The sequence below is a fragment of the Pararge aegeria genome, chromosome 10 (assembly GCF_905163445.1).
Source record: "Pararge aegeria chromosome 10, ilParAegt1.1, whole genome shotgun sequence".
In the NCBI taxonomy this organism is placed as follows: domain Eukaryota; kingdom Metazoa; phylum Arthropoda; class Insecta; order Lepidoptera; family Nymphalidae; genus Pararge; species Pararge aegeria.
Window position 1 is genome coordinate 13,021,639 of NC_053189.1, and position 22,608 is coordinate 13,044,246.

The 22,608-nt window shown below is 35.6% G+C and overlaps 1 protein-coding gene across 2 annotated transcripts in view; it reads left to right on the top strand.

Moving 5' to 3' along the window:
- The window catches only part of LOC120626912 (homeotic protein antennapedia-like), a 277,765-nt gene extending 258,093 nt beyond the window's left edge, over positions 1-19,672 (top strand). For both annotated transcript variants that reach the window (XM_039894704.1, XM_039894703.1), the window contains exon 3: positions 18,944-19,672. In XM_039894704.1, coding sequence (XP_039750638.1) covers positions 18,944-19,194 — 251 coding nt within the window. In that variant the 3' untranslated portion in view covers positions 19,195-19,672. The remainder of the gene's footprint in view (positions 1-18,943) is intronic.
- The last annotated feature ends 2,936 nt before the right edge of the window (positions 19,673-22,608 follow it).

Sequence of the window (22,608 nt, forward strand, 5' to 3'; positions counted from 1 at the left end):
GTAAGAGTTTTATACAACTTTCCTGATTAAGTTTTCTTTGTAATTAGTGATATTATGAAGTAATAAGATTAACCATCTTGGTAGGAAACTCATCATGTATTGCTACAAGCGGAACTGAGTAAGAATTCCATTACTTTTCACACAGAGTTTTATTAAATTTTCGAATAGAAAAGGTAAAATAGGTAATATAAAACATGTTGATAATTAATTATTCCTTATTTATTATAACTTACCAACCTCAGTAATTATGTCAGCTCATAAATAAACATATTACGCAAATAAATTACAGATTTATAGACTGATAGAGACTGAATGATAACCACTCTTAATTTATTTTAATTGCGTTACGTAGAAGTTAGAAAATCGAATGGACTAAATGTCCAATGCGATTTTCTGACGTTATGTAAATTTTATAAAATATTGTAATTAAATATTTTTTTTGTGAAATTTGCTTAGTTGCATGACTCCACGTGTAATTGAATTGTTGATTAAGCACCACTGGTCTGTATTGCTACCTAACTGGACGGCGTAGATTTCTACTCAAAGCGTAATTTAGCTATTATTCGTGGTCTTCATTATCGACATCACCATCATTATCAAAGAGCCAAGTGCGTATTGGAAGACTTCACACGCTTTTGAGAACACTGACATTTAAGAGCAGGTGATATTTGACGGACGCTTGGCGCACCCTGCTTTCTGAGTCCAGCGCTGTAGGTTCTTCCCACAACTGAAAAATTGTTTCTGTGATGGTCATGAATGTGTTTATCTTCAAATTATACTATTCATAAAAATATTCATCAGTTATCTTAGTAAAAATAACTACGTTTACGTTGGGACTAAGTAGATGGCGATGTTGATTTTTATTGTTTAATATATATAACTACGATATGTCTCACTGCTTATCATCTCACCTTGGGGAGGGAATCAGAGCAGTATCGTTTCTCTATCGTTACTACACGTTAGTAATATTAACCGAGACTGGCTTAATGGACGTTCTCTCCGAGAAATGGGGTCCGATAATCCAAAAAAACCAATTTCCTAACTCCGAATTGGTATTGATAATTTCTTTGTTGAGATACTCAATAATATTCACTGGCCCGAACCGGGAATCGAATTTAAGATCTCGCAATTTATAGTGTACACACGCAGAGCAATAGCCCGTCATTTCGGTTTTTTCTATGCTATGATTCTTTTTAGGTAATTCTCACTAGCATTTACTAATAATGGTTACCTAAGATTCCGAGTCCACTACATAAGCCCACCAATCAGCACTGGATAAGCTCGGTGAACAAAAGTTCCATATCTTCTAGAAACAAAATAGGTCTGCGTTTGCCCAATTGAGAAATTATTAGGCTAATGACTACGGAATGGTACCCAATAGAAGTAGGCAATGTCTGTCTGGATTCTTGTCTAAGAATGTGATTGAGGTCTGTAGATCTAGATACGAGTAAACGAGCGAAAATTGTTTGGCCGAGTATGATCGCTTAAGGACTCTTTATTAAGTTCAATCACTGATAACGGCTAACTGACAAGAAGCCATAAATAGTACCGCCAACAAAAACATCCCAGAATGTTTTGCTAGAAACTTTCATGTTTGGTAGGTATGTCAAATATTTTAATTATAAATCGTGGGGCCGAAATCGAATCACAGCACGCTGTTCTAACTTTTCAAAGTTACGTGCGTTTTAAGTAATTAAAATATCACTTGCTGCAACGGAAACGGAAAACATCGTGAGGAAACCTGCATGCCGGAAATTTCTACATAATGTTCAAATGTGTGTGAAGTCCGCCAATCCGCACTGGGCCAGCGTGGTGGACCACGGCCTTAGCCCCTTCTCATTGTAGGAGGAGACCCTTGCTCAGTAGTGGGCCGGTAATGGTTTCATGTGATGATGATAATGCCAAATAAGCCCCTCGCATTTGAGTGATCTCTTTCGAAGTTGCGAAGTGGATAAGAGAATGAGAATGATTTCTAGATTTAAAAAAATACGTTCTATATCATCATCATCAGTAGCCTATATATTATAGCAGTACTACTGGACTAAAGGCCTCTCTCAACTGGAGAAACGAAGTTGGTAGTAGTAGTACAGAGGACGCTGCGGACGCTATCCGTTCTCCGGTATATTCCCTTATTACTAAGGTATTATAAATGCTAAAGAGGATATTTGACCAACCAGCTAGTTACATAAAGGACAAGGAAAATTTATCTCTTAAGAGATTTTTAGCATATCACTTCTGCTTCGATTCGCTTTCTGCAAATCGATTTGATTAAATTTTTTTTTGCTTACGCTACAATATACAGCGTAGGATGTTGCCTTTATATAGTACATGGATATCTGAATACTGGATCAACATCAAACTATCTTGTTGAATTCATTGTCAGATAAGGTGAGCCAATTTTGATTAAACTCTAATAGCCATTTCAAATGAAGTTTATACTTTAAGGAGTTCAAAGAGTTGGAATGACAGAGATTTATTATTATTGAGAGTGGCCTGAACATAACCATATGTAAAACCCACATTATAATAGGGATATATCTACCTTATATAACCTTTATAGTTTAGGCTGAGTCCAATTTGTTAATATTTTTGTCGATTAGCTGTAATTATAACATCACTAGCTGCGCCCCGTTGTTTAATGTTAATTACGAATTTTCCTGTAAACGACCCTTAGGTTGATGTTTTTCACGGACCAAAAGTACCTGCCGTAAGTTACTCTCCGTTCTTTCAAATATCTACACTATGCCAAAAATCAATTCGAATTGTAATGCTCATATTGTAGTTTGAACAATTATTTTTTTGCAGAACTTCAACACTATTATATACATACATTAGATTGACTAGTAATAGTATAAAGATTTAAGAGAATCAAATAAAGCACCGACAACCAAAAAGTATTCATTATCTCACGAACAGATAATGATAAACGCATGGGTGTCCTACAAAAAGCGTTCTTAAACACAAGTATTAGACGACAGTGTATTTACCGTAAGAAAAATACCCACTACAGTAGCATCACTTAAGACTAAAGTTCTCATATCTACCCGAAACCGCTTCATCATTAATTATCTTCAAAATTCGAACCAAAAAAATGGACCAATGGGAACGCGGCTTACGTTGTTTTAAAATAGAACGCTTCGGTCGAAGCAGACAAGTCGTTAATCATCGGGGAGCAGTACACCTACCCACTAATATGTAATAATATTCATCTGCACCGTTATGTAGTCCGTGTATATGTAGAGTGGATATCCTATGACCAATTAAAAAAGATCCATTACCTGGATCGATTTTTTTAAAACGAACTACATTAAAATGTAATCTGAACAATTGTTAACTCTTTTAATACGTTCATGTTATACTGTTTATTTTTTAACAATTTTATGAATTTAAACACAACAAAGTTTAAGGTATCTACTAGGTTCATATCGAAATATATTTTTTATTCACTTTAAGAAGGCATCGTCTCTCATAGGAGAGATGGTTTGATGTACTAACATAGACCTACCATGCTGTTCGAATGCGGATTGGTGTACTTCAACGAATATTTTTATCTCAAGCAAGTGATAGTAACAAACTAATTGCCTGATTCCGGGCGGGTATCGCAAATTCTTTAACAAAAAATATACACAATACAATTTTGGTCCGACCCGCGGTGTTCGACCACTGGACCTAGTTACCCGAAGTTGAACACGTAGTTGACCAACAATGCAGATTTCCTCTCCTTAGGTGAGACGTAATCAGAGCATAAGTCCCACTGCTGGGACTGGCCTCTCTTTTAATTTATTCTCCGAAGCACGGAAGCCTGACTCGGGAATGCGACCCGGTACCTCGTCAACCACTAGACCAACCAGGGCAGTAAACCCGCACCCTCCAACACAGATAGGTAAAAAATAATTTCGGTTTATTTGATGCAAAGCTTTATTGACTAACGATATAGAAAGATAGATTTACCTAGTCCAAGAGGAGAGAAGGTAGACCGCGATAAGTCGGCGCGAATCGCGGTGGAAATGGAAATATAATGGAAATTCCCCCTATCCCCCTAAATTCCCCCCACCGCCTCCCGGCATACAATGCGGAATGGACGACTTGTTACATTTCATTGTTCAGTTATCAGCGTAGAGGCCTTTGTGAAGGCCCGATGATTGAATACAAGAATTTGTTTTGGGGCCTGCTTCTGATTTTCCACGTTTGCGAGTGAAAGCCCGAATCGTTTGGTATTAAACAAAACGAGTGTTGGTATTTTGTTGGCAAGTTAGCTCGAACTATAATATTTCTGGAGCAAAATACTATAATATTGACGTAGTACTCATGCGAGTTTCAGATATTTTGTTAATATTCTCAAAAATCCATTCTATCGTATTCTTTAAGCTTAAAGAACTTATTTTTTAGGTATCAAAATACCGCTGACTATTTAAGTTGTAGGTAGGGCGTAATGGTAGTATCATAGATTTTCAGTAGGTATATCTGAATACTTATTCCTATTCTATTATTCAGTAATAGAATGAATATGCAATCCATTACTGCTACCTCAATTTGTGATAAACGATGATGCAATCTAAGATTGTAGCGGTCTAACCTACCAGGCCTTTGGCAGTTATGTAAAACTATTTCCCCCAATCGGTTTCTTCACGAAATCGTACCGGAACACTAAATCGCTTAGCGGTACTTCTTCGTCGGTAGGATGGTCTAAGATACCTAAGCCTCGGCCTATGGTCTATGGGTTTAGTTTAACTGATATGTACCTCTAACAGGTTAGCCCGCTCGCATCTCATCGATTAGATATCCCTAGATAAGATTGCAGTCAAGGACTAACATGTATTTGAATAAAAAAATGTTTTTTTGTATCTATTTACGTACGAGTAAATACGTACTAAAGATACTAGAATAAATCCTTTGTTAACTAAGTGACGTTCGAAGCAAAACAGATTTCTCTCGCACCTTTGAATAATTCGTTTAGTTTATTGTTTGAAACACCTACAATAACTTTTAGTTGTATTCAAAATCTTTACTCACATTCGGATCTTTCATCCGTTTCTCCATGCAGCTGTAAAATAATGGTATTTTCCGCATTCGGAAAGATTTTTATTTACAGGTCATTGATTATTACGCGAATCTTGTTTTTTTTCTCCAATATACCTACCTACCTACCTACTAAACTTTTGGTGGACCTTTAAGCCCCACTTTACTCGACATCTTTTATTAAACACAAGTAACTTACTTATATAAAGTAATTTTTGGTAAACAACCAAAACTTCTTCGCGATCCAAAGGCTGTATTACCGAATCCGTATCCCCATGCTCACGGCTGATAAGAACCATTGTGAGTTTCGTTCATTTCATTCATTTCGATCACCATTGATCGATTGCATTGTCGCGGTAACAATGACGGTGAATGGCTGTTCAGATTGGAGTTCCGATTCTTTAGTATCGAGGCTCCCCCTTCAATTGATAGACCTGAAAGCTTTTCTCCGAGGCGTGCGTGAAATTACTTCACCGCTGCTCCTTGGTATTTTGTTTTTTTAACATGGTTATATTTTAGAGATTTATTATATAACACAGGGATGTCCTCCCACAATGACAAGGGTGTAGACCGTCCACCATGGCTCCGTCCACCAGTGCGTATTGTTGGACTCCATTCGCCTTTGAGAAAATAAAGGAGAACTGTCAGGCATTTTATTCATCGCGTTTTCATCATCATGTTTTCCTGCACCGTTGAAGCAAGTGATATTTTAATTATCTAAAAAGCAAATAACTTAGAGGTGCGTGCTGGGATTCAAACTCGGCCTACCGGAAATGAAACCGAAGTCCTAACTATTGGGCTATCACCGCTTCAAGTTACAGTTAAGAAGTAAAAATCGACCTGGATTTCCACAAAGCCCAAAAGCTTCCATGGAGCTTTCGGCTCCCTTTTAAAATATTTATTTCCGATGATTGTTGATTTCAGACATTCTTTGGCTACCCCAACCCCCGGTTTACACGTGCTGTTATTTGCATAAATATTTTTATTAGGAGGGGTGTAAAAATACAGATCTAATTCCGACTCGTCTTTCCGGTTAGAACGGCGTCCGGACGTTGAAGGATCGTCTCGCTCTTCTTATATTATTTTAGTTAGCGCCGGTGTCTTTGAACTAGTAAACAGAAAATAGACACACCGACAGTGCCATACAATCTATAATAATCGAACGCTCTGATCTTACCTGGTGGTTCCAATTGCATTAAATATCATTAACTAGCTGTTGCCCGTGGTACCGTTTTGTTTCCTGGTATATTAAGAAGCTTTTATTTCATTCTCCGTCCATTCAACTACCTCTATGCCAAGAATCAAGTTGATTAGTTGCTAAGTTATGGTGTGAAGGAAAAACAAACAAACAAACAAACACACTTTTGCATTAATAATTTCCATTTGTCAACATTCTCAACCTATACCATTTCTTTTATACTTTATATATTTTGACGACCTCCGAGGCTTTAGCCGTGGTTAGTTACCTCCCTACCGACAAAGCGATTTAGTGTTTCGGTGCGATGTCACGTAGGTATGACCATACCATACTCTCTAACCGATTTACCACGATTGCATTCAAGGCCTAACTTGTGGTGGAATAAAAAAAAACACAGTATAAGTATAGTTGAACTCTGTTCATCCTGGATGGCTAACCTAGTTAACTACTAAATTAAATAATATAAAAAGTAGCAACGAATATAAAATAAAATAAAAATTTGCTAATTGAGAAGTGAGTTAGCTATCAACGTCAAACTTAGAACTGGAAAGTGAAACATTCCTAACTAGGTTCCAAAAACTTCGCTCTTTGCAATGCTTTCATGCTTTCGTAGAAGTATTGCCGTTTGTTAATAGATGGCGCTGATTCGTGATCTTCATGAAAAATATACATAATGCATTAAAGTTATTCTATAAAATGCATTAAGACAAAAAAAACGGAGAGATGAAAGAAAATATATAAAGTAACTGTAAAATATCAAATTTAAACTGAGTAGATACATAAATTTAGGTACTAGTATTATCATACTCAGGCCGAATCTAATATATATATAAGATTTTGAAAACCGAACTTAGGAACTTATTAAAAATCCATTACGGGATATAATTACTATTCCACTTCGAAGGACGCCAATCCCATTAATTCATGTCCGCCGACTCACACACACAAACTATGAAAAGGGTGCACGCACATTCGAAAAAGTTTGATAAGTGTATGGTGTTGAAAATGTTGCCTTACGCATTTTTTCCCCAATATTTAGGTAATTTTTATATAATTTTTTTTTGGGTTTTTAAAATTAGGTTAATATGAAAGATAGTTAACGGTCACAATTGCTTTTGTCTAACTCTTTCCAATTTGGATTATACATACTGGTTATATAGCCTAGTTGGGACTACGGCCTTTGATTACCACCGCTGATTTATCGGAGTTACGTTGGTTTAACGGTAAAAGGATACATCGTGAGGAAACCTGGAAACCAGGAAACATGACTGAGATTTTTCCATAATATTTGCAAAAGCTAGTGAAGTTTGCCTATTCTGTGTGGTATATGTCTTGTGGCCTAAATTCTTGTCATTTCTAGAGAAGACCAATGCCTTTAAATGCGGGCTTGTAATAGGTTAATAATGATGATGATGATGATGATGAGTGATGAGACCAATCCATTTTGAAATTGGATTGGCCTCATCACTCTGGTATAGTGATCGATCTTTTAATAAAACCACTTTTCACTTGGTATATCCAAGTTTAAAAGCGATTATTAAAAAGTCGTAGATTTATTACAACACAGTTTAGGCTTACTGATTAAAAAGCATTGCCACAGTCCACACACGCAAGCAAATTATACCTAGCTACTTTTTGATTTTCTGTATAACTAACTGCGATAGGTTATAAAGTGCGGTCTATGGTATTTATATCATTATATTTTGTTCTGTGCCATAACACTAGAACTTTTGAACTTCCTATTCTTAATTATAATATACTCACCAGGAAATTTTCTTAATAATTTCCTATATGCCTTTTACATTACACAATAAGCCCCTTATTAGGAAAGTAATGTCAGAGTAGTTACGCAGTGTCAGATTTCAAATGACAGTACCTTTCAAATGTCAGAACGTGACGAAACTCCAACGCTACCCCACGTTTATTAATATAAAGTTAACTAATTTCACTGACCTAAATCTTTCGTTTTTAAATGTTATATAGGTCATTGTATACCTTACAATGTAAGTATAGGTTGTTGAAAAGTTTTTTTTAAACAAAGTTACTAAATAATCTAAATATGTATTAAAATCAAAATACTTATGCTAGTCATGTCATCCACTTTCTCGTTACTTAGCATGTCGACCCGGAACTTCAACCGACCCGAAATTGACTAAACTGCTAACTTCGAGAGAAACTTTTGTTCTATTATCTGGCAACATTCTGAGAAACTACCTCACTCTTTCTGTCTCATGTTCGCCTTCTCCCTCCGACACGAAGTTAGGATAGCTTGCCCTACATTAATTAAACGTCGGGTTTGAACGCCAATCAAACTTTGACCGCTGCTAAGCCGATGAAGCCGAACTTATTATGTGGTATTAAAATTCAATTTTCGAACCCGAAGCATTCCGAATTGAATTGGATATTATAACATGGAACCATAATTAGGATATTAGGCGCAATAAACTTTATGACGTAAACGATCCATAACTAGTATCTACTATACAATCAGTGATTACCCTTAATCGCAATAAATATTAAATTACAAATAGTATCATGATGATCATTATTGATGCGATAAAAGATGGTTTCATTAGTGGGATTACAAAAAGAGCCGCATCACATGTGCAAGTCAACGGGGGCGCATAAATCATAACGTATCATACTTATACTTGTAGGTAGCGATATAGACGGAGGCGCGGAAAAAACCCCTCGTTTCCTGCCCGGGGATCACACATGACCGGGCTGTCTATCTGCCAGACCCGTGTCAAATATTCTCTGGAGCGGAGACCGCCCCTGGGCGTTCGAGGGAAGCCTCCTGGGGCCAGCCGTCCCGCGGCGAACCTCATCTTAGACCCCTAATGCTTTGCCGAGATGAATTTTTCGTATGCGTTGCTACTTCCCTCCAAATTGGATAGCTCGAAATAAATATAAAATTATAGTATAGACTACTAGTTGTGGCACGCGACTACGTTCGCATAGAATTTTAATTTCCCCTTATTAAAAAAAAAAAAAGGAAACTTGTCCATTGGTCCCTGTGATAGACCACCATACACCATGACATATCTATCCGACAGGATAAAAAGGCGTACATGTTCTAGTCCAGAATATAATATATTCCGTGCTTAATTTAATTCAGATCGCGATTGGAGTCTTATCTTGGCGTGATCTGGCTTGATTGAGTAACAAACAACCATCTAAACTTTCGCATTTATCTTTACTAGCGTTATAAAACGATTGGTAAGTCACAGCTCTTTATCGTCAAATCTCGTAAGCAACGTTCTTACTACAATGAAACCTTTACAAAAATAAATAAATATATTACGATAATAAACACATCGCCATCTAGCCCCGTAAAAACTTAACCCGAAACGTAGCTTGTGTTATTGGTACTGAGATAATTAGTGAATATTTTTATGAATAATCAATTAATACTTAAATTATATATAAAAGCACCGAGAAACATTCATGTTCATCACCCAAACATTTTCCAGTCGTGGGAATTGAACTCACAGCCTATGGCTGAAAGCAGGGCAACTGCCCACTGCACCAATCGGCCGTCATAAATGAATATTCAAGGAAGAGCAAAACTATACTTATTATATCTTGATATAAAGGGAAATCATACCGGAGTGGTTAGTGATTGAATACTTTCTTTTTCATTAAGATTTTCGCGTTCATGACGGGCGATGAAAAATCACCTTCGCCAACACCTTTCATAACTTTTCGCTTCGTGATCCGAAGCAATTACTCAAATTCTATCGCCTTCTCAAATATTCATTCTTGTTTTCCAGCAAATTATCGTAATGGCTCCGACATGCGGTAATTACGAAGGGAGCTACGTCGATTTTAATACAAGAAATCCTATTAGTTTATTGTTGCTACTCTAATAATATTTGTGAAATGGAGTTGGTCCTTTGAATAGATTTAGGCAAACACCTGTTCTACAAATACCGTAAGAACACTTGATGGCATTCGCCGTTGAACCTAGTTCTATAGATTGCATTATAGAATAAAAAACAAAATAATAAATAAACATCAAGCTGTGCCCGCGGAAGTCTGCGCTTTATTATATTTTCGGCTTGTACCTTATGTAATTCTACTTACCTACACGTCTAAGTATATCTATATGTATTGAAACCAGACATCCTAAGTGTTTGTTTTTAATTACACGCTAATCTCTAGCACTATAAGTCGGAACTGAAAATACATTTTTTCATTTTTTAGGAAAGGCTTGAAGGCTATTCTTTTATTACATTTAATACTACATTCCTAAGGGTTTCGTAGAACAAATCAAAAAAAGTTACTTTGATTTACTTTTGGTATTCGCTCTATTCTTCAGACTTAATCGCTCTATTCCCGTGCCATGTAGAAGCATCCGCCACGCTAATATTTCGTTTGCTCTTTAGGCCCTCTAAGTGCGTAGCCGTAGCGTGATGTGGCATAGCCAGTTCCCCAAGAATCGTACTATAAAATGGGATCCTTTTATGATAGATAGATGAGCTGATTTGAAAAAAATAATCGGCATATAAATCGATTGCCCCGTTGCTGCTTGAAACCAACAAAAGTAACGAGCATATTCAAGCATTTATAATATTAGTAGGGAAGTAGGGATAGATTGAGTCGCATTAATGTGGGTTTAAAATTAATTATCGGCGTAGGTAGAGTGGGTGGCGACGTGAATGGCCGGCGGGGTACAGACGGGGTAGGATGTCGCGCGACGACAGGCGGAGTAGCGCGGCGAACAAAGCTAGAGCCTAACAAAGACGTCACCGGCCGTGGCTGCGACGCGGAGTTATGGCATCCATTGTACGCAACAATACCCAACAAACGAGTTTGTATAAGCTATTAGGTACGCGCATTAATATATATTTTTTGTTCGCCTGAAAATTTAGCATTCCATTACGAGGGAGAGAAATGAAACGCCCGCCGCATGAATTATATTAAAATATATTTGAATATTTCATTTGACACCTTTTTTGCGGGCGGAATTTCGTTCAATCCCCGGCCTCAGTCGCGTAATTTTTAGCGTACGCCGAAGCGAAAATTTCGGTGAATAACATTCCATTTCGGATGCGAAACACGACGGGAATCAGCGTCGACACAACACTGACTGATGGCTCTGTATTCGCGATATAAATTCTTTCCGAGGTCCAACCGAATATTTTTTATTATGATTTCTGATTTCACCCGTTCTTACGTACACATTTCAAACGGCATTGACAGCGTTTTCATTTTAATCTTGTTAAGTTTCTCGTTAACATTACTCATCAGTAATCAATCTAGACTAACATCATTATATACACGATGATGAATAATATCCCAAAATCTGGTAATGGAACACCTTTATTAGATACTTGCAGGCTTGTATGTTCATAGGAGGGAGGGATATTAAGCTTAACCCTTCAGTGCTCCGAAGTTGGTAGAAGACTTTATAGATTATTTCGAGACTACGATATACAAAACGCCACTTTAGTTAATCCAATACCTTACCCTTTATTCCAAATTTTATCAAAATCCCCTCAGCCTAAAAATAATGAATTCATTCATTATTTTTAGGCTGAGTTAATGAATGAATGAATGAATGAAAGAATTAATACACTTTTATTGCACACCAAACTAAAGTACAGAAAAAAAAACAACACTGCTTAATTAATTTGGTGGCCTTATCACTACGTAGCATGAGGACGTAATAGTTCGGGGATAAAAGTAATCCTTGCCGTTCTCTCGCCCACAAATACATCTAAGCAACAAATCCAATCCTGTTATCGCTTAACAGGTTCAAAGAAAGACAAAAACTAACAAACTTTCGTATTTACTGTGGGCACTCCTGAAAACCTTGAGCTGCACTCTACATTATATATGCAACATCGTTGGTAAGCTAGGCAGTTATTTTAAAATCCCTTGTTACACTTGGGATAGATCCCCACGCCCGTAACCTAATACATTGCAATACCAACATGATGAACAAACCTATTATTATATAAGTTGATACTTCATCCACAACATCCATTAGTCCCTACGTATATATGCACATAGCTGTGAAAGTAGATAACGTCTACGCCCGCCCAGCTCCGGCAATGATTAATGAATATCAAAGGCCTCCATGTTTCTGCCTTTTAATTTGGCTGTTTTAATCAATTCAATGGACATTATTTTGAATATGAAAACAATCGTTCTTATTTACTGAGCGTAGCAAGATTTAGAATCACACAAACCAACATGAGACGTAACTTATTAACAGATGAATCAATTATATCATTATCTGAAAGGTGGAATCTGTGTGTATAGTTATACTATGTGACTGTATATGTGCTTACGTATTTAAATCGGTCATGATCGTCATTATCGACCCATTAGCGGCCCACTACCGGGCATAAGTCTTCTCTCAGAATGAAAAAGGTTTAGGCCGTAGTCCATAACGCTGACCATGTTTAGATTGGTAGTCTTCACACGCCTTTGAGAACGTTATGACGAAATCACAAGCATGCAGGTTTACTCATGATGTTTTTCCTTCACCTAAAAAGCACATAGCTCCGATAAGTTAGTAATTGTAAGCATTGGCTTATACTACTGTTAGATTCCTAATCTAACAGTATCATAAGCCAATGCTTACAATAATTATTACTGACCGTTTCGTTTCTTAAAATGCATACGAAGCAAAATCCTGTTTCATATATTTATTTTCCGAAGGAGAGTGTTAATTAAATGTATTAAAGCAAAGTTTGACCTTCAGTTCTCAGACCTTCGGAACCAGTAATTTTATTTATGACGTGTAAGCGTTTAAGAGAAATTGCATTAATATGAATACACGTTTGATATCATGTACCGTGTTGCAATACACTGAGTGGCGCCTTTATTCCAAAACGATGCAAACAAAGTGTACGATCAGATGAATTTCAACTCTGGTGTTTCAAGAATAAAGGCAGAATTTGGTCGTACACGAAATATGTTTTATTGCTATTCAATTGCATGCGAACGTATGAAATTGTAGGACATGAATTATGGATTGTCGATATCGCTTCAAGCTGTTGCTGTATTTTTTTTCATATTCCTCCGGCGCGATACCGCAACGAATTAAATTAAAAGCTCTTTTCACTTGTCATCCCTTGATGAATTTGGTAGGTATTTAGGCTTACGTTGCTATAAATACATTTTATTTTTATTTAAACCACGGTTGTGCTATTGTGCCTACCGGTTTTAATATGATGGGAACGTAAGTATTATTTTTTCGGATCGGAAATTAAAAATTCAAAAGTTACGGTTTCCTTCTTAATTTTAAAATGTCTCCTACCTCCTTAAGAAATCTACATTCGAGAAATTAATTGCCCTGACACATTAACGTTCAGCACAATCTCTTGGACTCAAAATTTAAGTTATAGAAAGAGATTCCCTTTATAATGTGGATATTCTAGTTCACACAAGTCCATATATTTTAAATTTCCCAAACGATGGGGGAGCAGAAAGCACTTACCTATAGGTTGACTTTAAAATCTTTACATTTTTATTCCACAGAAAATCCGGGCCGAATAGCCGGTTTCTAACGGCATGGTACCTAAAATTCAAATAAGTGTCAATGTATTTCGAAATAAATCCATCGAACGAAACATGTCAAGGAACGTATTTTTGACCCTTTACTTTGCCCCGCACCCTATCTGTGACGTTATCAGTATAAAGTGGACGGAAGACTAGGTACCTACGAGGCTGGTCAATAAACGCTTTTTTATTCGGATAAGCTCGGACTCGATTTTTTTCGGACTCCACTCCCTTTTTAGCCAGTATGGATTTGTTTAGTACTGCAGCTATGCAACTTCGATTTGAAACTGGAAATTCATGTGTTGTAGCTTCTTAATAGAAATATATCTGCATTAAGATCATCACCTTGAGCCCGTATATGATTTTTAGTCAGCTGGTTTTAGACCACGATGCTTATGGAACCCTCGTGCTATTCTATTATTTCGAGCACCTTGGGGCTATCTACTCTATAACGTACCTACCTAAATGGTAAAAATGTGCCGTAAATCTATCTCCCGATAACTCATAAATGGCTAGATCGAATTGTTTATCGAGATTTGAATATGCTTTTTGTTTTGTTCGCCTCAATACTGAGGAGTAGGGAGTATATAAAAATAAAATAAGGAAAAACCTTTTTTTTCCTCGTGGGGAAATCATCATGGATAAGTACACGTTGGCACGTTGGTTATGTTGGACTCGTACTGACTAAAACCCCACGGTGTTCATGTATATGACGTGTTTTCTGGAGTACTTTAGTTGTAGTATTAAAAGTAAAGAAGGTTTAAGTTTCAGTTTAATAACTAAACACACCTACCGCTATTCTCACGTTTGCTATAAAATGTAGAGCAAGTACATTTATTTCGAAATACTTAATCGTCTATTGCAAGTTTTCTCAATCTCACGCGTGTCCACGCTCTTCGTGAAAGTAATCCGGGGCCGACTTTGTTCCCCTGCGATGATTTATGTGCCCCGGCGACACATGCAGCGTGCGCTCGGAGCCCCTAAACACGCGGGCTCATAAGTGCGTACACGAGCGGTCCAACCGCTGCACGCCGCGCCGCTGGGCATAACCTAACTTCCAGATATAGTCTGGCCATTTTTTATTGACTGTGGAAATAAGTAATCGCCATGCCGAGATTTTGTATCATCTTTTATACCCATGTAGGCCGTTTCAACTGGAACTTCTGTAACCCAAAGAAAATGCCTTTTTGATTTATACATTGATAGCTTACATTCATCATAATCAACATCATTATCTTTAAATTTTTATTAATACATAACTATAACCTAAAATAAACTATTTAAAAACTAAATAAAATCTAAAACGTCCTCGAAACCACCGCAGCGAGGCACAGTTCCTAAGATGCTGGCAGCATTGCCCCTTTGGATGGCCAAACTAATTCCTTGGCCAAGGTAACTACCCGCTCTATCTTTAATCTACATATCCTTCTAAGTTATTGTCCTACTCTCTCATCTTTCATACGAGAGTGGAATTCAAAGCTTAGATCCTCTACTGTGCTCCAGTAACGGTTTGTACGCGTGATTATTGTCTTTTCACTTATTTGTAGATAAGCAGGATTGACGATTTGCCGTTCTCTCTGAGGCACGGGGGTGGAAAATGACAATTTACTAAATCTAGGGTAGTAGAGTAGGTACATATTCTTGTTAGCACAACTTAAACTTTTCATATCTTTGTTTGTTTATAGGTAAATATGGATTGAAAGCTTAACATGCCAAAAAAAAAAATGCCAAAGTGATTAAGTAGATGGAAGTCAAAATAAAGCCAAAAAGCCGTAACCATCACGAGCTTACTTTGAAAGAGACTTAGTTGTAAAGATTTGGTTTTGGACAACAATCTACGAGGCGAAGCTCAGATAAATAGCTACATTAGATAAATGATACAATACTTTTTATGTATTTTTATCACATACCTAAAACCTACTACTTGCAAATACAAAGGTACAGGAACTGGGTCGCTATGGCCGCTATTTGTCGTGGAACGGACGTCTTGTCCGCTCACACTTTCTTTCATGCTCATGTTTTATTCATCTCATTCCAATGCCACTGATTGAAGGTTGCACTAGCTGATTTCTCTATTAGCTAAAGCTCAATTATTAATTTATATTTACCATTTTGTCACTAATAATATTATAAATTCAACGTTTTTGGTGTGTACGAAGCAACATATAGGTGTGTTTTTTCCGCAGAATGACATAGACAAATATATATATATATATATATATATATATATATATATACATATCTATATAGGCATAGGTTTTCAGCGAGATTTTATGCGAGAGACCAAACGCGAGATTTTCTTCTGAAGTTTGAAATATCACTGAATATTTTTTATGTCGAAAAACCTTCGAATATTATAGATACTTGTAGGTACGTGAAAAAAGTGAGTTTGTTTGTTAGACTTTCCTTCATGAAGAAACTTTCACGTCAAACACGACCAAACAAAACCGCTGGTAGAGCAAGTTAAAGTACATCAATATCCCGAAGCAGGCGTTTTGTCCGCTTAAACGTTCACATAAATGTCCAAGGGCACGAAAAGAACGAATAGAATCCAGCGAGGGACCTTACAAAACATACATCATCACCAGTCGCAAACTATTTCAACTATTAACCAATTAACCTTTTATAAAATGTATCGAACAATATTCGCTTCTAAATTAAGATGTAAGTGTCGTGCCGCGAGCGTCTCTCCCGCTCAGACGCGTCCTTTAATGCTCTTATTACGTACGGTTTAAATCTGACGGCGAGATCATGTTTTATGCATCTGAGTGCGCGATGAAACCGCCAGTGTAATATATAAAGCCCGCTGGGAAGGGGATTTCATGAGCTATATCGTATATGATTTTGTTTAGCGTCTTCTGGACGTAAAATTTAGTTTTCGTTGCGGTAGATGCTGCTAAAGCTTCTCTTCTTTACTTTAAGCTTTGCTGTATTAAATGCATTATTGAGATTCATGATATCGTTTCACTAAACTTTTTTATTAAAAAAACAGTCATAATACTGTATCGAATTGTCGTCTTACCTAACCTAACCCTTTTTTATTTTGATGGTTAACTGTGGAGACGGCCGATTGGCGCAGTTGGCAGCGACCCTGCTTTCTGAGCCCGAGGCCGTGGGTTCGATTCCCATTACTGGAGAATGTTTGTGTGATGAGCATGAAGGTTTTTCAGTGTCCGGTGTTTATATGTATTTTGTAAGTATTTATGTATATTCATAAAAATATTCATCAGGCATCTTAGTACTTATAACACAAGCTACGCTTACTTTGGGGCTAGATGGCGATGTGTGTATTGTCGTAGTATATTTATTTATTTATTTTAAAAGAAAAAAAAAACTTCGACTTAGAAAGTATATTTATAAAATAATAATGACAATCGCTCATAATATAATAAATTGATCCCACAAATTCGAAGCAAGATAAGGATCCGATAAGGTTTTCATTACCAATGCATATTAATGCACATCAATAGCCAATATTCACTGGCCAATAGCATTTGCATTCTTGAATGCGTCCCAAAATTCGGTAGCTGGGGCCACGATGAGGCTGTTATCAATTTCCTGCGCAACAAGTGGCCGATAATTTTGAATCCGTTTCTGCTGCAATCCTTCTGCTTGGAGCATTGAATCTTTTATATTTACTACTTTGACCATATTTTCAAGCAGCTGATTAAATTTCCTTTGACTCAGAGCTTTGGTAAATCACATCGTATCTACTTGAAACGTAAAACTTTTTCTATCTACATTTAATATACGTTTTTAATGTTTTGTTCGGTTGGTTATTCAAATAAATAATAATGAGTGGCAAGACAAATACTTAAGTTAAAAAATATTTAAGTTTTCAAGTACTAAATTCACTTGACACATGTTGCAGTTAGCAGAAATGACAATCTTGTCTATACACTTCGCAGATTTATCAACACCAGCTAAAAGCTTACAAAACGTCGCGTTAGTCATCAGGACATTTCTCTTTGTTTTTTCAAAGTTATGAATATTGTCTTTCTGGGAAACAGTGGGCAGGACGTTATTTGCAATGTAATCCAAGTTCGTGTCAAAGTTTCCTCGAAGTTTGCGTGTTTATCTTGTATTGCAAGTTGTTTTGCGTGCTTCCGTTGAAACGAAAATAATCAACCGTGTTCGAAATTATAGACAACGTTGTGAAATTTCATTTTTGGCTGCCTTGACTCAATTTGAAATAGATTGCCTTATTATTTGAAATGTCTGTTGCGCTTTGTTTCACTTTCAACATAAATGAAAATATACTGACCAATCGTAATCCAAAGCGATGCAGATACTATGAAATTTTAGTCTTATCGAAAATTAGTTACATTATTTTGTGCTGTCAATGCTCTGATAAATAGTTATATGGTAGATACTTCATTAGTTACTTATATAGAATTTCGTATATAATATTTCTTTACATATCTTTAAATTATAAAGCTTGATTGCTGTCAGACGAATCGTGTTTTCAATTTACGGCCTAAATTACAGTTCAAAGCAAACTCTAAAACATTTTGGTTTGGATATTCTCGAAGAATAATGGATACAAAATGAAAAAGGCAACATGCGTCTTAAATTATTTTAATTGGCATCGGTAGCGCAGCGGTTTCAATTCTTAACATAAAGATGCGTACCTACAGATGTACGTTTTATGACACATTAACAGAATATCTTATCAAAGAAACATCAAGATGTAGACCACCATGACATTTTTAGTAATACAATTCGAATAAAGACTTATTATATGCGATGACTATGACTACAATTAACATCTACTAGTGTTTTGCAGTAGGTTGGTAACTATTAGTAGCCAAAATTGCCAGCAGTAATCTTCTATAGCAAAAGTCTTTGCCGCAAAATCTTTTAAACGATAACAACAGTAAAGTATAAGAAAACTTCATTCTTTAGATAGTAATATAACCATGATAGCTTAATAAGTATCAAATAATGAAACTTATGTTAAACTCTGTATGATCCATTAAACTTAGTTACCCGCGACAGCCGAGAGAAATGCCGAACAAGCAAAAACAATTAACAAATTGATAAGCTCAGAACAATTTTCAATTAACTTCGCCGGCAGTGTTCGCTGTTTACAAATAACCACCATTTGTCAGAAATGCCTATGCAGTTTTTAGTGTCTAAGTAATGGACCTGCCAGACTGACTTCACACGTTTTTTTGGTGCATGCTAATTTTTATTATTCTCTGTTTTCAGAACGAAAGCGGGGACGGCAAACATACACCCGATACCAGACACTTGAGCTCGAAAAAGAGTTCCATTTCAACCGATACCTGACGCGGAGGAGACGGATCGAGATCGCGCACGCGCTCTGCCTCACCGAGCGCCAAATCAAGATCTGGTTCCAGAACCGGCGCATGAAGTGGAAGAAAGAAAACAAGACCAAAGGCGAGCCTGGCTCCGGAGACGAACCGGACAACATGAGTCCGCCCACATCGCCACAGTAAAAGCCTTTAGCTTAGTTCATGCGGTCCAAGTGACAGATCGATTTGTTTCAGATTTAGCCTCACGACACCGACTGTTTGTGTCCATTTATTTTCATATAACATTGAATTTTGTGCTCCGGAATGATGAATCTGAAACTATCGATCCGGTGGCCGAAGTTTCTAGAACGGTTTAATTTGTATAAATTGTATGTTGGACTTTTCATGATAATATTATGATTATAACTAATGCGTAATTAGTGACTTGGCATAAAGAGTAATGATAGTGTGATGAAGAGATTTTTACAGTTGTTAAGTATAAATTAATTTATAGAACAATCTCAATACCAATAATTACCAAAAAAGCAGTGTATATGATTAGTGAAGCTGCATCAGTACCGATGTGATTGAATACATTAAACGTACCTAGTTTGGTTATTGTTTTGAATATTTGCAGTAATTGTGGAGACTATCCTGATTTACTGTTTATAATTTATCAATTAACAAAGTGCTTGTAATTCTGTTTGTTTTTGTTTTTAATTTAGTTGTATCAATCAATTAAAAAGTACTTATATTATTATATGTCATATTCAAAATCAATTTAAATCTTATATCTTAATTAGATCGGTCCAAGCACTTTGTAACAAAAATGATAAACCTTTTGATTAGTATTGAATTACAAAACCATAAGGACCTCTTATAATTAACCATTGATAAGAAGGCAATTAGTAACGATATTGTTATTATTTAATATATTTGATGTTTTATTTCTAATTAAGCTATCGAAATGCTATTTTGTACATATAAAAATGATAATTTTAGATTTTATGATTATGTACAATTGTTTTAGTGTGAATAATATTACTGATATTTTGAAATTCAACGATCGGTTCTTGACTTGATCTTACAGGAACTAGGGTATTTTATTTTGTGAATCTTCTCTGATTTTAACTCTCAACTTCGTAGTTGGAAAGGCCAGTTCAACAAGTGCAATGTATACGATTTTTCGATGACACATATACGTAATTAATGATACTGATAATAAATTCATAGGAAATCTATTTAATATTATTGTAAAATGTTGCAAGGGTGAAGCTTAAGAATCTTAATGTACTTTTCTAATTCTATTGAAAGCGGGCGAAGTTTGTAGCGGTTTGGTAAAAGTTATCGAAGCAAATTGGATTTGACTAGACAGAGAAATTCACTCATGATTGTAATTATAGTGGAACAAAAGTTACCTTCAGTTTTGTGGGTGCGGTGGAATTTACTTATTTAATTCATAATTTGAGACCTTTATGAGATGAATCTAAGTAGTTGCGAGGACGTGTACACAGTATACCAAAGTTAGGAAATAAACTGGTTGTTCAGTGTTATAGGCGCCTTCTAAGCGCATTGAAGGTGCATGTTATTCGGCCATTTCATATTATACGAGTCTCACGGAGACAAACAAAGGTATTTTTATAAAATCATTGCCTATCGAAACCAATATACGTAAAAATCGAACATTAATTATTTACTTACTTGTATCTTGATAGTCTTACGAATAAGTACTGTTATAGAAGAGTGAAGAGGTGTTTGTGTGGTGAAAAGTCGGGATTCGCGTTATACGTTTTTTCGATTTAATGTAAACTATTTATTGTAAATTGTTTTTTTCGCATACTTAGATCTTAATTAGAGAATGTTTTATTAAGAACTCGATGAGCCCGTTCATCTTACACATTTTTTTTATTTGTGCTGTGTTCGTTAAGTAATGTAAATTGTATTAACTGTATATTGTCGATATTTTACACGATATTTATTTATTGATTCGCTTTAGGTTCGCTATCACATTTTGTTTTTATTATTTTCCAATTGGACTGGGAGTTGATAGTGGTCTGGCTGGGATGCATTTTTCTTTATATAATTTATAAAATTTGCTCAAATATTTCATTTTATATCGTTTCATAGTAGCCTTAAGGTGAATCGTTACGGTAGCTGACCAATATTAATTGTCAAATACATAGAAGAAACGATTAATTTTTAGTACCTTGTTCTTTTATAGAGTAGGTATTAAGTACATGTTAGATAGGTATATCATGAAATAATACCTCGCAACGCAATATTCAAATAGGTATAAAATCTTTGCGCAGACACATAAAAGTAATCCAGCATAATCATAATATTTGTTTATTGCCCCTTAATTAAAAATACTGAGGATATAAATAAAGAAGAATTATTAGACTGTTTTGTTTCAATATAATAAGTTTATATTGATTGCCAGGTCAAAAAAGCGAAAATGTTTGGAAAACCTTAAAAAAAGGAGAAGGACTTTATAAGGCATTGTAATCCGTAGTTCAGTTTTAGAAAATGTCATTCTAGTATCCACTTTAGACAATATATGTTTAGGTATAAAAATTAAATGTTCATGTATTTTACATTTAATATGTGCTAAAGTAGAAGAAAAAGCTACTGTGACAATTTACTTTAGGTTATAGTAACATGCGTGTAGGTACCTAATGTTTTCTTAAACCATGGGCTAAGGTGAATATTAAGCCAAGTTAGAAAGTTAAATAGGTAATTTCTTCTATGTGCAATCTAAGTAAATCCCGCGCCAGATGCAGGAGATTTGGTTTGTAAAATTAAAAATGAAAGAAATATTAGTTTTATAAAATTACAATTAAGTTTCGATCGTTAGGTCTACTGACAGTTTTTGAATTAAAAAAATATTAGGTCCGTAGAAAAGATTACTGGAGCCTAATTTGGGGGATTTTATTTACCATTATTTCTTATCGATTCAAAATTTATGAAATATAACTATAATTAGTATCATAATAAGGTTAGGCGAGACGATATTGTCATAAATATATAAATACATGAAATTAATAAAGCATAATGATTGTAAATGCCAGATTTTTATTGTACCACCACCTAACTGGAATTAGAATAATGGATTTAAGAGCAAAATACTTTATAATATCTAAGATTATTCTAATGTCCGTAATGGCTAATCACTATAATTATTTTTAGAGGCAACGTGATTATTACAGACGAAGCTTCTTGAGTAGATAACTATGCAAAACATAAGGACACGAATCAACGCTTATAATCTTATATATACTAAACTACTAATAAAAGGTCCTGATGTTTTACTTCTGCGATAAGTAAAATAATTATGAAAGTTTGTAAACACGCAATGGACTTACTTAAAAAATGACTTAGTCATCATTAAATAGTTTGGTTGTACCGTCTTATCGCCTTGTTCCGTAGGAATAGGTAGAATATAGAAAAAGAAAACCAATACATTTTTTAGAAATACCAAAAAGAATTTATCTGTAAACAGAAAAAATCAAGCTTTCATTATTTGTTCATTCAACTTCATCTTACTACCTACTGGCATATAATATAGATAGGTGCATGGGATGAAAAAATATATAAGCCATCTATAAGTTAACATTTGAA